The sequence below is a fragment of the Pelodiscus sinensis genome, chromosome 9 (assembly GCF_052426305.1).
Source record: "Pelodiscus sinensis isolate ZL-2025 chromosome 9, ASM5242630v1, whole genome shotgun sequence".
Classification (NCBI taxonomy): domain Eukaryota; kingdom Metazoa; phylum Chordata; order Testudines; family Trionychidae; genus Pelodiscus; species Pelodiscus sinensis.
This window is the reverse complement of record NC_143060.1, coordinates 64,729,091-64,746,080: the sequence shown is the minus strand read 5'-3', so window position 1 is coordinate 64,746,080 and position 16,990 is coordinate 64,729,091. Positions and strand designations below refer to the sequence as shown.

Below are 16,990 nucleotides of genomic sequence, written 5' to 3'. Positions count from 1 at the left end.
GTGTCTGAGGGATGTTATAGGTGGGTGTCTCAGAACTTGGGTAGCGCTCTGGAGATTGCATAGGGTTGGGGCGGGGAGATTTCCCAGGGAGGAAATGGGACCAGCTGGGTGTACTGGTGAATAAAAAGGACAATGAAGGACAGAAGAGTCTCAGTGACTTGAGGGTGTTTGGAGGCAGTCGGTGATTATCAAGGATTTTGTGGGCCACGGCTGTCATAGCGATTACAGGGGGCCTCATATAGGTGCAGGGTATGTCCCCCTAGGTCAGAGAGGGTGCTGGGGAGTGGGTGATCCATCAGAGGGGTGTTGCGGGGGTCGCGGTGACTGGGGGTGACACAGTGAATGGGGAGTGCGGGGGGGGGGGGTGTCTCCCCTCAGAGGGGTGTTGGGGGTGACGCGGTGACTGGGGGCGGGGCGTGTCTCCCCTCAGAGGGGCGTTGGGGGTGACGCGGTGACTGGGGGGCGGGGGGGTGTCTCCCCTCAGAGGGGCGTTGGGGGTGACGCGGTGACTGGGGGGCGGGGGGTGTCTCCCCTCAGAGGGGCGTTGCGGGTGACGCGGTGACTGGGGGCGGGGCGTGTCTCCCCTCAGAGGGGCGTTGCGGGTGACGCGGTGACGTGCTGAGGGGGGCGGGGCAGCGCCAGGGGGCGGGGCGATCCGGGCCAGGGGGCGGGGCCCGGGGCGGACGCGGCGCTGGCTCAGACGGTCCCTGCCCGGCTCAGGGTTCCCGGTTCCCGGCCGGTGTCCGCGCGGCGCAGGCAGGTGAGCGCGTCCGGGCCAGGCGGGGAGGCCGCGGGCGGGGCCCCGGTTCCCCAGCCCGGCTCCCGGGGAGGTTCCGCTTGGCCGGGCCCGGCTCCTGCCCGGTTCCCGGTGTGTCCCGCGGGCGGCTCTAAGGCGGCGGGAGGGGCCCAATCCCGCCGGCTCCGCTCGTTGCTTGCTGCAGAGCCGCCGAGCGCTAGCCCGAGGGCTTGGTCCCTGCGCCGAGCTGGCCAGCCAAAGCCCAGACCGGCCCCCTCCGGTCTGAGCCCCCTTGAGACGGGCACAGCCTGGGACCAAAGGCCCGCGCGGTAGCTGAGCCCAGCGTCTCTGCGGGCTGCAACCCCCGAGATCTGGATTTAGTGGTGGGCATTGCAGCGCTCGGAGTTCCTGCCGCTTCCTGTTCCTGTGACCTTAGCGCAGCGCTCTCAAGGTGCCACACACACGTGTCCCTCCTGAGACTCCAAACACAGCGAACATTCCAGCCTGGTGGGCGTGCGTCTAATTCCTGGATCTGTCACTATAGTCACTAGACCCTGTTGTGTCAGCCTCTGCAGGAATACCCTGTGTGACTTGGCTTCAACTTCAGGCTATGTCTACATAACAAAAAAAACCCAGACAGCCCTCTTGGAGCCTGGGTCAGCTGACTTGGGCTCACACTGCATGGCTAAAAGTTGTGGTGTAGACATTCTCATTTGGACTGGAGTGTGAAGCCTGGAAGACGGAGCTCTCCGAGCCTCCCCTCCTCATCACATAGCTAGTTTTAGCCCTGTTGTGTGAATCTGTTGACCCAGGCTCTGAGAAATGCTGCTGTATTCAGTTTTATGTATGTATGATTTTTTTTGTAGTACAGTATAGACATACCTAAAATGGTGACCAAAACTCATGCCCAATTTGTGTCACCATAGAAATATCGGGACTGTCCAGTCTGATCTGCCACAGTTTTGCTGGAGAGCTTAGCTCCAGGATTGTGCACTAATACTTACATGAATCTGTAGAGATGCTGGCTGTTACAAAGGCTTCCTTCATTCGAAATGTTAGTCCGAGTTAAACAGGACTTAACAAAGACCAACCAACCAGTGGCTTCTGAACAGTCTTGATTTCCTATTACAATTACTCCACTTTCACTCTCAGGTCTTGTGATTACACTGTTTTACTAGTTATCCTGGTAGCAAGTTTTCCAGCCTGGACAACTGACTCTCCAATGTCCCTCAGTCCCGACATTTTTAACGTTTTTTTATCTGGCAGGGAAATGCCACAATCAGAAATGAAGGTTGTGCATGTGAGTGTGAATCAGGCATGGTAGATGGCTACCATGTGTTGGACACTAGAGACTGCTGTGAAACTGCCAGCCTATGAGGATTATATGACGTGTAGATGGTAATTTATGTGCAGTGAGTTTGCTCTGGAAACTTGTTGCCTGAACTAGTTATCTCCTAGGTCTGTAGTGATGGTGTTAAAAGGAAATGCTCTTGAATAACCTTACCTCCTAGCTTAGGAAGTGTTTAATGGGACTTTGTTAATGTTTGTCAAATGCTGTGAGATTTTTACTGAGCTGGTCCTAGAGCTGTGGTCACCAAGCAGTAGATTGGGATCGACTGGTAGATCTTGGAGCCTCTGACAGGTGATCCTGACTGGTTTGGCCACGTGGCTATCTAGTGCCAGCACTTCAGCTGCTCCTCCTCACACTGCTGTGCATCTCTGGCCCTTTGCCTTGGAGCTGTTCCTCCAGGAATCTCCTGCTTCCTGTGCAGGACGGGGGCGGGGGGGAGGAAGAGGGGCGCTGATGTCAAGGTGCCCCCTCTCCCACCCTGTATCCTATCTCTACAGATCAGAGAGGGGACACAACAGGACTTGGGGTGGAATTTGCTGGCTGCTTTTGGGAGTGGGCCAGGGCCAGGGCCAGGACAGGGGTGAGCCTGCCTAAGCCCCATTGCACCACTACCCAGGAGCCACCTGAGGTAAGCAGTGCCCACCTGGAGTCCACATCCTGAACCCCTCCCCAAGTCATGAACCCCTTCCTGCTCCCCTAGTCCTGAGCCCCTCTGCATCCAAACACCTTTCCAGAGCCTGCACCTAGAACCCTCTCCAGCACCCCAACAGCCTGCCCCAAGCCCCGCTCAGAGCCCTTCTCACACTCCAAATCCCTTAATCCAAGACCAGATCCTGCACCCCAACCCTCTGCCCCAGCCTGGTAAAAGTGAGGGAGGACGGAGTGAGCAGGGGCAGGGCCTCAGAGAAAGACAGGGCAAGAAGCACAAAGGAGGGGGGCAAGGATATTTGGATTTGAGGTAGATCTTAGATTGCACTTAAATTCCAAAAGTGATCTTGTGTGTAAAAAATGTTGGAGACCACTGTCCTAGAGAGCCAAAATACGTAACTGGTTGAGGCGCACCAATAGCAGTGCACTTTGCTGAGAAATGTGGGGACTAACTTCAGGGTATACCTACATCATAGAGCATTGACAAAATACTTCTACCCCCAATCTGCTTTCTACAAATCTTTGTCATTCATGGGGAGAGGAATTAAGCACCACTACAAAAGTGCAAATATAGACGTAGCCTGAGGCTCTGTCTCAAAGCATTTACAGTCCAGTTGACTATTACATGTTATCACTAATTACAGTGTTGATTGTGTTTCTTTAGTCATTTGTTGCCTACTGAGCCACTGCAGGCTTTTGAGCATTGGAATATGTAGTGATCTGCATCCTCTTCAATCTTTTGAGCTCAAGTTGTCTCAAGTCTCTTAAGATCTCGACTACTTGGGAAAATTGACTGGCTGGGGCTATTCTAGAATAACTATTCCACTATCCCTGTTCTGGGATAACGCCCCACGTGGACAGTCTTATTCTGGAATAGTTGCTACATTTTAAATCCATGCTGCACGTTACTGGGGAAGAACTGCTTTTTATAGATAAGCCCCTAAGTATGTGCAACTCAGGGGGAATGACTGCAGCCTGGTGAACCATATCATTTGGTTTGTTAGCAGAGGGTGTGGGGTTGAGGTCAAAGGTTGCTAAAATACACAGTGTATGTGCAGGTCATAAAAAAATAAGACCTGAGTCCTGTTGAACTCCTTTGCCTCTTTTACTGTATTCTAGTGTGACCTCCGTGTAGATTTGTACAAGCATTTAGTATCTATTATAATATTGACTTTAATATAACCTACCATTGTGTTAGCCTTTGCTACAATTGAACATGGTTGTTCCTGCTATCCAGTGGTTGTAAAATTTGTTGTCAGTTGGCTCAGTGCACTGTAACTGTGATTATGTTACTGCTAGACTGACGATTGACTGTGCACAGAGGTTGTAACGTAGCAAAGTTTCCTTCAGCCCTGGCTCAGTTAGCAGGATTGTTCCAGCAATGCTGAGTCAGGATGAAAAGCCAGGCTAGCAACATCTATAGCAGTGTTACAGTGCCAAGGTCACTGAGACACTCTTGTAACCTATGGATTTATGCCATTGTGAGGCAGACATGAGACTCCTTCTATCAGGTGAAAGGATCTCTGTGTTGCTATCAGTATTCCCACACTTGTCCTCAGATGTTGTCTCCAGGCTCTTCCTTACAACACTTTCTTATTCCTTCTTGCTTATTTCTTTTGACTGTTTATCTGGTTAACATGCATTTAACATATTCACAGTGATACTCACATGTAACTTTCTGATTTTTCTTCAACTGTCTTTGAAGTATGGAAGCACGTTTTCCTTTCCTTACTCTTTTTCATTTGATGATACTCTTTAATTATGATTCACAGCTTTGATCTCCTCTTCTTCATACGTGTTTTGGTATTTGTTATGAAATAAAACTAACTTTGTGTCTTTGATATTGCAAAATTACAGAGCCACTTCAATGATCATCAAGTATCAGAGAGGTAGCCTGGATAGTCTGAATCTGCAAAAGTGACGAGGAGTCCTGTGGCACCTTATAGACTAACCAGTTTATTGGAGCATAAGCTTTCATGGGCAAAGACCCACTTTGTCAGATGCAGCTAATGAAGTGGGTCTTTACCCATGAAAGCTTATGCTCCAATAAATCGGTTAGTCTATAAGGTGCCACAGGACTTCTCATCGCTTTTTCAATGATCATGTAGCCTGCCCTTCTGCATAACACAGGTCTTAGAATTTCATTTAGTTGTTCCTACAGTGAATTATTCTTTCCTACCACATAAGAGAACAGGATTGAGACCAATAACTTGTGGATTTATCTAACCCTGGCAGCTGCTTCTAGGCGTCCAACACACCAGCCACTAGCTGCATGTGACTATTTGGCTGATTGAGTGTGGCTAGTTCGCTATAGCTGTGCATATAGTGGCTACTTCAGAACTGGTTGGACACCATAGATCTAGGTGTTTTTGGACATTTGGTCTTCGCCTAAAAATTCAGTTAGGGCTGTCAAGTGATTTAAAAATTAATTGTGCTTTGTTTGTGTGATTTAAAAAAATCATTTGCTTTTTGTCAAATCTGCTGTGAAAGTGTTCTTAAAACAAACATGTGCTGGGTTATTATCTGAGACTGCTCTAACATGACATTTATGACAAAATGTTGGTAAAACAGAGTAGGCAACATACAAATCTCCCCTAAGGAGTTCACACACAAATTTTACTAACACGTTATCTTTTTAATGAGCATCTTCAGCGTGGAAACATGTCCTCTGGAATGGTTGCCAAGAAACAAAGAGGTTTATGCATATAGGGAATACCTTGCTTTCAGGTGACATTGTAAGTAAAAAGTGGGAAGCATTGTCTCCTGTAAATGTAAACAAACTTGTTTGTCTTACTGATTGGCTGAACAAGAAATAGGTCCGAGTGGACTTATACATGCCAAAACAGCATTTCTCAAACTGGGCTCTGTGGATGCCTTGGGGTCCGCAAGGGAAGTCCAGGGGGTCCATGGGTCCCACTGATCAACCCTTCCCTCAACTCCTCCCCCTTCCTCAGAGTGTCTCCTGGGGCCTGAGGCCCAGGGCTAAGACAGGCTGCCTAACCTGTACTGGTTCCATGTGGCTCCTGGAAGCAGCCTCCCAGTCCCTGTGGCAGCCTGTCTAGGCACATGAGCAGCCAGAGCAGCTCCGTGCGCTGATCTAGCCCGAGTGCCAGTTTAAAGCTCACATTGGCTGGGTACGGCGACCAATGGAAGTGGCAAGGGCAGCATCTGTGAGTGCGAGGGCAGCAGGCAGCAACTAGGGACCTGGCAGCTGCTTCTAGGAGCGGCAGTAAGCAACACTGGGGCCCTACACCCCCAGCCCCAGGATGCCCTCCCGCATTCAACCCCTCCCTCCCACATCCCAACCCCCTTCATCCCAAACCTGTCATCCCCAGCCCAGACTCTTAAAGAGCCTGCACCCATCCCTCCTCAGCATACCAACCCGGAGGCCTCATCTCCATCCCATAGCCTGTACTCTCACCCCAATGCCCTCCAGTACCCCAAACCTCTCATCCCTGGCCCCACTTAGAGCCTCACCCCCTCCCAACGCTTTGCCCCAGCCTGAGGACAATGAGTGAAGGGTGGGAGAACAAGCAACAGGGCAGGAGGGTGGGGCCACAGAAGGGCGGGGCAGGAGGTCCCTGACATTTTTAAAACAAAAATGGGGGTTTTGCTCCAGTTTGAGAACCGCTGCTCTAAAGTTTTGCATTGTTTTGTTTGATTGCAGTTATGTAACTAAAATCGCTGCTTGTAAATTGCACTTTCATAATCCAGCAATTGAGCTACAGTGTTTGTATGAGGTGAAATAAAAATGTCTGTTGTCATTTTTACAGTGCACATATTTGTATTAAAAATAATCCTATACAGTGCACATGTGCACTTCGTTTTCTGTGTTGTAACTGAAATCTTTATATTTGAAAATGTAGAAAAGCACCCACAATATTTATTACATTGTAGTTGGTATTCTGTTGTTTAACTGTGCTGCAATTAATCACGATTTTTTTCATTTAATTGTGAGAGTTAATTGTGATTAATTGACAGCCCTAATTCAGAGTGGTGAGATTTTGGTAAGTTGTACCACTGATTAATTACCCTCTTCTGTATAGGAACTGCTTAGTGCACAGGGAACACACTTTATTTACAGTATTTCCTGTAGTGCTTGTTACCCTCAGCTACATGCAAACAGGAAGTAAAAGAGGGGTGGAGCCTGGCTCCAATCCACAATACTGCAAGTATCCAAGTTAATCCCTTGATGATCACTTCACTGTTTCAAATGTTGCATCTAATTTCCAATTTGAATTTACATTTAACTTCCAGTCATTGGAATTTGCTGCTGCTTGGCCTGCTCAAAAGCCCTCTGGGAACAGATTTCTTCAGGGGCTGTAAGCCTCTGCACAGGATCAAGTTACTTGTTAACTTTCTCTTTGATAAGTGTAATGGATAGGCACTCCTTCAGTCTCTCTCAGTGCTCTTCAGACCTAGACTCGTTTTTGTAACGCTTCTCTGCACCCGCTCCAAGTTTTGAAGCGTCTCTGTTCTTAAATGTCTGACACTGCGTTTGGCTGTACAAAGTCAATGGAAAGACTCAGAAGCATGGTCTAGGGGGAGCCTTACAAAAGCTATATCCCACCAGTGCAGCTGCAGAGGGGTTAGTGTCAATGAGGGATGTTAACTAACCTGTATGTGTGTAAATGTGTAACACTGGATTTTTAGTGGTTACACATTTACATGGGGGGGGGGGCAGAAAGCGAGTGACCACTTGGCCTCAGAAGCTGTGGGAGGAAAGGCCTTCTGGCAGGCAGTCTGGACTGCTGTGGCACTGTATGTGTAGGTTACGGCTCCTGTAACATCTCCCCACTCAGGTCACCAGTATCTGCTGCCTTCTGGTACAACACCCTCCCATTTAAATCAACAGTGTCTTGGCAGTGACTTCAGTGGGAGGAAGCTAAGGGCCCTAATCTAGAATTTGGGACAGTTGCAACAGTAGAATTTACATATTTCCTAGTAAGACTTACTCAGAACAATCAAGTGAATTTAGTACTGTTGAAAATCTGTCAGGTAGACCCTTCCACAGGCAGCTGCTCCAACACCGGTTTTATCTACCCTAAAAATTGTGCTGCTCCCAATTATATCAGAACAAGCAGCCCTGTATGGGTGGAGTTGTATCGGTATAGCTATTCCTGTATAGGAAGAGAAGAAACAATACCAGTATGGCACCTTTATACCACTGTTAGGAATCCACACTAAGGCTTTGACTAGTGGAACTATTGCAGTGAAAAGATTCTGCTGGTACAATTGAAATGTACGGCAGACCACAGTCACAGATGGGTGCAAGCCTTTGCCCGTCATCTCCTTGTATGCACTGGCCAACGGCTCCTCATCTCGACCAAACGGACCACTTGTGGGTCACTGGGTTTCCAGGGTCCAATCCATCCATGGCTGCTGTACCGAGAGTGCCAGAGAGGCATCGCAGTTGTGATGGAGATGGTTATGCTGTGGACACTTGCCTAGTGTGAACTGGACAGAAGGACCCTGACTTGTTTCACATAGTATTTAGCTGTGTTCAACAAGCGGTCTAGAGGTGAAAGCTCCATCATTTGTCACTTCCCTCAGCCAGCCAGGTCGCCAGGCTGGACGGATGCTGGGCTGTGTTCAGTAAATCCCCATTTCTCATACCAATGGGGGGTTAATAGCCCTGTGGTTCTCAGTCCTGCCCTGACATTGGAACCGAATACTCCTCTCTCTCAACAGTGTCAAGATGGTGGTTCTCTCCAAGGAATACGGCTATGTGGTCCTGACTGGCGTTGCCGGCTTCATCATGATCACACACCTTGCTGTGAACGTGGCGAAGGCACGCAAGAAATACAAGGTGGAGGTGAGTGGGGGTCCTGAACTTGAAGCAAAGGGAACGCCCTGGCTATCCTGAGGGAAAGAGGCCAAGACATCTCATGAGCTAAGTATGGCAGAAACACTGGCAATTAGGAGAAACCCAAGGCTTTGTGGGTCAGCCCCTTCGTTATGTGAGCTGTTTGGTGAATGGGAATCTGGACTCTGATAGATCCTGGTACATGAGGAACTTTGAAATAGAGGGTGTCATGAGAATCCTGCACTTCTCCAGTGTTTGGCTCTTAGCCTTGTGTCGCATCGTGTGTGCTACGTACGTATCCCTTTTGACGGGTCTGTTACAGTCCTTGGCTGGAGAGCCTGGTTCTTTAGCTCAGGCTCTCAAGTCCCTGCTTGGAGCTGTGAAGTCCTTGGTTCGGTCTCTGGTGTGTCGGCCAAGAGAACAGCAGTTGTGTTGTCACTGACTCTGAGGGGTTGTCCACGCTTGAAATACTGCAGCAGTGTACACATTACCTCTGCCAAGGGGAGGGGCTCTCCCATCCACGCGGGTCCGCCTCCCCACGGAGTGGTAGCGAGCTCAACAGAATTCTTCCATTGATCCTGTGTCCACAGTGCTGGGACTTAGGTCGGCTTAATTCTATCACTCATGGGTGTGGCTTTTTCAACCCTCGGGTAATGCCGTTGGGTCGACACAATTTTCTAGTGTAGGCCAGCCCCTAACGGGCAAAAATAGTGAGGTGAAGGAATTCAGACCTGTGCAGCGATTCCCCGCCGTGCATTTATCCTTTGAGTGAGCCTCCTAGTGGTGCTTGCAAGAACCCTCCCCATGGGAATTCTTACGCTCAAAACGTGAAATCCGCGGCAGAGAGCGGCTGAGTCAGCCCTGGTATCTGCATCTCTCTCCCAGTCACAGCAGGCTCCTTCCAGTGCCTACAGAGGCACATGAGAAGGCTTTCCCCTTCTTGATCTCCATGTCCAGTTGCCTGCTGCTTAGCTCCCTGGCTGTTTTCCCCAGGCGAGGCGAGGTACAGGACCTGGCAGCAGTGGGCTGAGAGTTCAGGCTGGGGGAGATAGGACAGGACTGGCTTTGCTTAGATGTTTTCCCCAGGCACAGACTGCCACCGCCCTCCCCACCTACTACAGCACCTTCAAATGACACCCCCTCGCTTGGACCAAAACTTTGCAAGGTCTCAATTCTGCCTTCTTCCTGTTCTACTCCTCTCCTGGGACTGCTCTGCTACCTACATATGCAGCAGCAGCAGCAGCAGACACAATTTTCTACACTCTGGGTCCTTATGGCGCTCCCCCCTTCCCCTCCCCCCCCCCAGTCTGGCACCTGAGGTGACCGCTTCAGTTGGCCTCATGGTAAGGCCAGCCCTGCCTTCTAGAACTTTTCTCCCTCCCCTCCCCAACCTAGCTGCAAAACCAGTTTCCAGAACTCTCAAACTTAGAGGCTACGTCTACACTGGCCCCTTTTCCGGAAGGGGCATGTAAATTTCACCAGTCGTCGTAGGGAAATCCGCGGGGGATTTAAATATCCCCCGCGGCATTTAAATAAAAATGTCCGCCGCTTTTTTCCGGCTTTTAAAAAAGCCGGAAAAGAGCGTCTACACTGGCCCCGATCCTCCGGAAAAAGTGCCCTTTTCCGGAGGCTCTTATTCCTACTTCAAAGTAGGAATAAGAGCCTCCGGAAAAGGGCACTTTTTCCGGAGGATCGGGGCCAGTGTAGACGCTCTTTTCCGGCTTTTTTAAAAGCCGGAAAAAAGCGGCGGACATTTTTATTTAAATGCCGCGGGGGATATTTAAATCCCCCGCGGATTTCCCTACGACGACTGGTGAAATTTACATGCCCCTTCCGGAAAAGGGGCCAGTGTAGACGTAGCCAGAATGTTGTGGCACAAACACCAGTTCCCCACCCTAAGCCTGGCAATCTGCCTCCATGAGCATGGGTGGGTGGGGAGCTGGCGGGTCTCTGCTCTGAGGCGCTAGCATGGTGCAGATCAGCTGTTTGGGAGTGAGTGGGGTCTCCTGAAGGGTGTCTAAAACAGAGACACTTAGGAGCCTTGTGACAAGCAAATAGTCCCTGCCCTATCTGGTTATCTGGTTATGCTTTTCGCTGCTAGGAGGGTAGGTCTTTCCCCAGTTTGGACTTGTAGCAGGGGACAGGGAGAGGATCTTAAAGAGGAACATTTAAAAAGAGGGGGGGCGGGGGGAGGGCTTGTAAAATGCAAAGGAGACACGTAAGAGGAACAGTAGCCAAGAGGACCCTTTGCAAACTCAGCCCCAGATCCACCCTGGGAAAGACGAACAGCTGACGCTGTGAGTCAGGGCCTTGGCATGCAGAGCTTACTGTGCCTGGAAGCAGCTTTGGCACTTTGCACACTTCCTCCAGGGCGTGATTTGTACACACTTGAGAAGGGGTGGAGGAGCTGGGTGGTGTCTCCCCAAGAGAGAGCCCGCCATTGTGCCCGAGGCTGCTGCAGCATCCGACTCCTGGGGTTTTGTGTACCATTGCTGCTCTATCCCCACACGAGCGGCATGTTCAGGGGACCTAGATCACAACATAACAGGCAGGCTGTGGAGTATGGCAAGCGCAGGGAACCTTTTTGGGGTTGGGGATCAGTGGAAAATCAGTCAGGCCCAAAAAACCCCAAACCCCAGTGACTGCACTTGATGCTGGTTCCTTCCTACACGACTTGGCAGCCTGTGTCAAGTTGTGGGCTAGCTTTGTGTTGTGGCGTGGCTATCCCCCGGGTGGAGGCAAGGGACTGTCCCTTCGTGCCCATTTGGAGTAGTCTGAGTCGAAGCACTGAGCAGTGAATTCAGTGCCGGCAGATGGCAAGAGAGGGCTTAGCATCGTGTAGACCCTCCCAGATGCAGTTCTACCGTTCTAACCCAGCTTGCTTCAGGAAAGCATCGGCAGCCAAGGGAGCGCTCGGATCTGCAGGGCTGGGGGGAGGCAATGCGCTCCCAGCCCTTAAGGACATTCTGCTCAGCCCCCCAGATGAGCCAGTGACCCGCATTTGTGGGGGCAGGAGCGTGGGGTGCTTCTAGCTTCCGTTCCATCCTTTGGACTGTCTCCACAGTGCGTGTGGGATTGCATAGAGAAGGCCCATCCAACTGCTGGCTGCTGCCGCTGCTTTTCCTCTGGAGGCCACGTAGAGCTGCAGGCATGGGCCCCCTTCTAGAAGCACTAGTGAGCAGAGTGGGGAGTGGTCTTAGCAGAGTAGCAGCTGCTCCATGGACAAAGCCTCCATTTCGTGTCACCTTGAGGAGCGTTTGCAGTCACTGAGATGTGCGGCCAGGATTCACTTCACGCTCTAGCTCGCCCATGGCCAAACTGTGGCTCTTTTACAGTTAAAGTGCAGCTTGCAGAGCCCCCTAGAGACTTGTCATTCTCCACCTACCAGACGAGGGGGAGGATGGGAGGGTCTTGGGGCATCTGGCCTGCTGTGGGGTGGTGGGACTAGGGGGTGCTTCCATGCACCCTGTCTTGAAGTGGATTCTATTATATACCGGATTTACAGGCTGGTTCACTGCATAGTAGGGGTACCAAATTGCTCCAGCACCCTGAGGATGGTGGTTCAAGGACTTTAGCCCCACACGGGGCATTAGGACAGAAGCCTCTTCCCTGGCAGCCTTCTCCCTCCCCTCCCCCCCATGGGGCAGGTTATGTGTGTCATGCAATTGGCAAACTTCTGGGGTCAGTTAGTTTGGCCGGTCCTAGCCCAGACTGCATGCACTGCTCAGCCAAGGCGCCCAGGAGTTCCGAGTGCAGCCTGCCGCTTGTTCTTGAGGTAGCACAACTGGGACCCCAAGGCAGTCGGGTGGTCTTGCCAAGGAAGCAGAATTGAGATTCAGACTGTCCTGGGTGAGTCCCCTGGGAAGTAACAGCCTCTGCGGGAAGCGGCGAGGGCTGCTGGAGGCCGCCTGTGCGTGCTAACACGGTGTTCTCTTTCACAGTATCCAACCATGTATAGCACGGACCCTGAACACGGCCATATCTTCAACTGCATCCAGCGTGCGCACCAGAACACGTGAGTACCTCGGGTGGGCCAGCGGGCTGCCTTGAAGAGCGACGTGATTAAGACCAGGATGCCTGGAGTGTAGGGTTTGCTGCTGTTGTGTCTGGGCTGGGCAGTGAAAAAGGTCAGACTCTGCTGCAGCCGCGTGCTTAGTAGGCGAGAGAGGCCTTTGTCCTGCCGCACACCATAGGGGACCACTGCCGGTCAGACTGGCCTTTCCCGGAGGAGGTTCCTGTGCTCCAGCAGTTTGCCCAGGTGGATGGATCCTAAGGCACAGAAGCGCTTTGTTTCCGGTGGGGTACGCTGTGCCCTGCCTTTTGATGGTCTCAGTTGTTTGGCTGCTTGATGAATGCCTGACGGTCTGGGAGAACAGATCGCCTGTTGGTCACTTAAAACTACCAAAAATCCCCATCCCTCCTGGAGTATCGTCATCCGTGCAAATCTGTCTTCTCTTTTCAGATTGGAAGTTTACCCCTCCTTCCTGTTCTTTCTAGCCGTGGGCGGAATTTCCCACCCGGTGAGTCACGTTCCTGGCTAGGTTTGAAAGGACTGGATTAGAAAGTAGCCTGTGAGGTGGAAGTCTGCAAATGGGGAAGTGCCAGTCTTGTGTGTTCATACTTGCTGAGATTACGTGCAACCCAGGTGTGGAGCGAGAGGCAACTTCTACCACAGGGCTCCAATCCAGAAAGTAGCAAAAAAACAAGCGTCAGAAAAGAGGGTTGAGCAAAGCCAACTAATCTGGGGGCTCAGCACGGAGCAGAGAACACCTTGCCATTGTATGGACTAGCCATTTCTAATCTCCATAGTCCCTTTAATGCTGTCACGTCTGTACCCGACAGTGCTCTCTGCACTGTGCATAGGATGCTGAGTCGGGGAAAGATCTGGAGCACAACGAAGAAAACAGTTAGAATTTGGTTAACCAACGTCTGGTAAATTAGGGTTACGATATACTAGTGGCTAGAGGCCTGGCAGGTCACTGGGGATGTTAGGTGGTGGATGGGCAAGAGGGCACATGCCATATACATTGTTGACACCAGGATCCATGTTAGGGCACAGTGTGACATCCATGTCTCCCTGTCCGAGTGAACGTGCCACTATGTGCTATGTTTTATGGCACCGTGTGCTCCTCTGGGACACTGATTTCGGGTGCTGCTCGCTGAGTGGGGACTCCACAGCCTAACAGGAGATGCAGATCCCTCCTCTACCTGACTCCTTACCATGCTGGCACCCCATATTTATAAAGCAGAGCCCTCAGAGGGTGGCCGAAGGAGCATGGCAAGGTTTGCGCAGCGCTGACACCCTTAACCTTTCCTGCTTTTCTCTAGCGTGTCGCTGTTGGGTTTGGCATCACCTGGATCATTGGCAGAGTCCTCTATGCCTATATTTATAAAGCAGAGCCCTCAGAGGGTGGCCGAAGGAGCATGGCAAGGTTTGCGCAGCGCTGACACCCTTAACCTTTCCTGCTTTTCTCTAGCGTGTCGCTGTTGGGTTTGGCATCACCTGGATCATTGGCAGAGTCCTCTATGCCTATGGCTATTACACAGGAGGTGAGTCTCTAGACAAAGGGCTCCGTTGGAGAGCTGGGCACCCAGTGCTGACCACCTAGCCTCTTTTGGGGGGAGGGGAAGGTCAGTGTGCCGGAAGGCTTCTTGTGCCAATGGGGTGACAGCAAAGACATGGCATTGCAGGCTGCTCTTGTCTGTCCCTGTGCATAAGCAGCAATAGCCTGGGGCCAGGGTGAGCTAACTACGGCTACCCTTGCTGCCATGGTAGCTGTTGCTCTGCCCCGGGACTGAACTCCGGTCTCCGCTCCCTTGTTCATGGCTCTGAGTTTGCAAAGGCAGGTTTGTCTCCATGGGGCAGTGTCCTACTTCAAACTGCATCATGGCCAAAGTGGGACGAGTGTGCTATTGCGTGTGTGTGTGTGTGTGTTGTCCCCTTCTCCCACCACACACGTGGCGGTCCCTCGGACTTAGAAGCAAGTTCCTTTAGTCCTGAGCAGCTTTCTCCTCCCCTTGTTCCATGACAAGCTTGATCTCCGGCCCAAACCGGGACTATTTCATTGTGTAGTTAGAGCCTTACTAACATGGGGCTTGTCTGCTTGCTTAGATAGTAGGGAAAACAGATCCCCCTCCCTTGTCCTGATGGGAACAGCAGCCCTCTCGACCTCCATGTATAGGGCACCATTCAGAAAGCAACAGAGGTCATTTGCCTCTCACTTTCTCCAAGCACGGTTAGTCCGGTCATTCGGTGTGCAGGCCATAGTCCCCCCCTCCCCACTGCTGGCTCATCCGTGTGGAGTGCTACAGATTTGTAATCTAGCGCTGGAGCCCCCAGGCCTAAAAGGGATTGGGTTACAGCGCACGTGTGTAAATGGATACAAACGTCACAAGCCTCTCCCTGGCGGTAACACAGTGAAGCTCTGTGGGGTGTCCTGCATTCAGCACTCCGACCCGCTGTGCTGCTCTGTCCCTGAGGGGTCTGTCTGCCTGCGGCTGTCTTACCCACTTGGTTTTAATTGTCCATGCGCCATAAAAGCGTTTTGGCTTCCCCTCCAAAATGGAACCCCCTGGGCAGCTGAGACTGAAGGTTCCTGCAGCAAGCTGAGTGCTCCCTTGTGAAAGGCACATGAACCCTCCTTGGAGCAGGGGCTGGTGCAGAGGAGCTGGGTGGGGCTGCTGCACTAGCTAAAGCACCTGCCGCTTTGTTTCTTTCTGCAGATCCCCGGAAGCGAAACCGAGGGGCCATCGGTTCAGCGGCACTCATCGGCTTGGTGGGGAATACGCTGTACTCAGCCTTGCAGCACCTTGAGTGGGTCTCCAAGTAGTAGCCAGCCTCCATGCCCCTTCACAGCTTCCTGCACAGTCTCCAAGGTGTAAACTGTTGGGTTGCTGGGAAGAGGTGTTTTTTGCATAATAAATTTCATAACTTCCCACTTACTGAGTTTTTTCTAATTGAAATGCAGAAGGAATTGTTTTCATGTTCAAGTACAGGGCAATAATACAGAGTTTGTACTATGCATACTGGGATGTGGAGAAGTCTAGGACACTAGAACTTTTGTGCAGCCTGGTGTGAGCTTAGCCTGCTTACCTATCACATGCTGGTCAAACTAGGCCACCTAGTTCCTCTGCTAGGACTGTACAGACAGAACACTAGTTCAGCAGCCAGTTGCTAACAGCAAGTGAGTAGAAAAGGTGGAGTTGTGTCCAGGTCTCAGTAGAAAGGTTTTTTTTTCTTTTCCCATGGAGAGAGGCAAGCTCTTGGTGCCCACATGGTGTTAGCCCAGCATCACTGGCCAGTTCTTGGTTGGCATTAGCAGGCAGTACTAGTTGAACTAGATAAACAGCAGGATCACTGACAATTCATCCCCAAGATCCTGCTGTTGAAGCGGCACTACAGCAATGGTACAAAGCTGCTGAAGTAGGAAATTCTGGCCCCTCTCTGCCAAAGATGGGTCCACCCTGGCCCTTCACCCAGATCCTCGCATGTGGTGATCCCCTTTCTCAGCAGGAGCTACGCCCGTGGTAGCAATACTGCAGCCTTTGCAAGTGAGCCTGGCCCCTGAGGTGTTTTACCCTGCACTCTATTGCTGGCAGCTGTGGATAACTTGCATTAAACTTTTGGATAAGGTATGCAAATGAAGTGGGGCCAGGACATGTGTGCCCTGGGGAACAGAACTAACTTTATCCTTGTTTCTAAGCTGCTCCTTGGAATCTCTCTCTAGGGGAAGAGGCACTCTTGGCCTTGCTTTAGAGGTGCAGGATATTTCAGATTACCTTGGGCAGGCCACACTGGGTGTTCCCCCGACTCCGTCAGGAGGAGCTGGAAACCGCTACTATTCAGTGTTGTGCACTCAGCTTTTGAACAATAGAAACCTTCAGTGATTCTTACATGTAAGGCATTTTTTCCTTATGCTCAGGGCCTCTTCAGTGTTAATCCCTTTCCCAGACAGCTTTACAGGCTGCTTCCTTCAGTCCCTCTAATGGTGGGTGCATTCAGATGGGCATTGCTGTCTGGGCCCCCCTAGCTTGCTGGTCCTAGAACTGACCACTGTGCTAAGTGCATTCTATTTACCACCTTCTGAGAGCAGGGTTTCTGTTAGGCCATGGGAGGCAGCTTTGCAGGGGGCAGCGCCTTCCTGTACTTACCAGTTCCATGTCTGAGGCTTTCCCTTGGATGTTGCATTTAAATACCCAGTCATCCCCACTGAGTCCTCCACGCACTAGTAGGTGGGATTCTGAGTTAACGTTCCTGAACTCCATGCTGGATGGCTTGAGCCTGCTCCATTCTTGTTCCCCGCTGCACACTCGTCCTTACCCCACAGCTGGTAGCATTTCTCTAACTGCCTTGCAAGTGACCCTGTCTTGACTTCTACAGTACTAACAAGGGGCAGGCAGCGCAGGGTGTCAGCTCCCATTCTTCCACAAACATCTTTCAGACAAGGCC

At 51.3% G+C, this 16,990-nt stretch overlaps 1 protein-coding gene across 3 annotated transcripts; it reads left to right on the top strand.

Annotated features, from left to right (window-relative positions):
* Positions 1-603: 603 nt before the first annotated feature.
* Positions 604-15,479, top strand: MGST3 (microsomal glutathione S-transferase 3). 3 transcript variants are annotated; one of them, XM_089780616.1, is made up of 7 exons: positions 657-760; positions 2,585-2,715; positions 8,427-8,550; positions 12,483-12,556; positions 13,004-13,061; positions 14,019-14,091; positions 15,265-15,479. In XM_089780616.1, the coding sequence occupies exons 3-7, from the start codon at positions 8,434-8,436 to the stop codon at positions 15,369-15,371; spliced, it is 429 nt and encodes a 142-aa protein (XP_089636742.1). In that variant the 5' UTR covers positions 657-760; positions 2,585-2,715; positions 8,427-8,433; the 3' UTR covers positions 15,372-15,479. The 3 variants fall into 3 exon arrangements, with proteins under 3 accessions (XP_089636741.1, XP_089636743.1, XP_089636742.1); XM_089780615.1 differs by lacking the exon at positions 2,585-2,715 and having other exon boundaries at positions 604-760; XM_089780617.1 differs by lacking the exon at positions 2,585-2,715 and having other exon boundaries at positions 619-756.
* Positions 15,480-16,990: the final 1,511 nt, after the last annotated feature.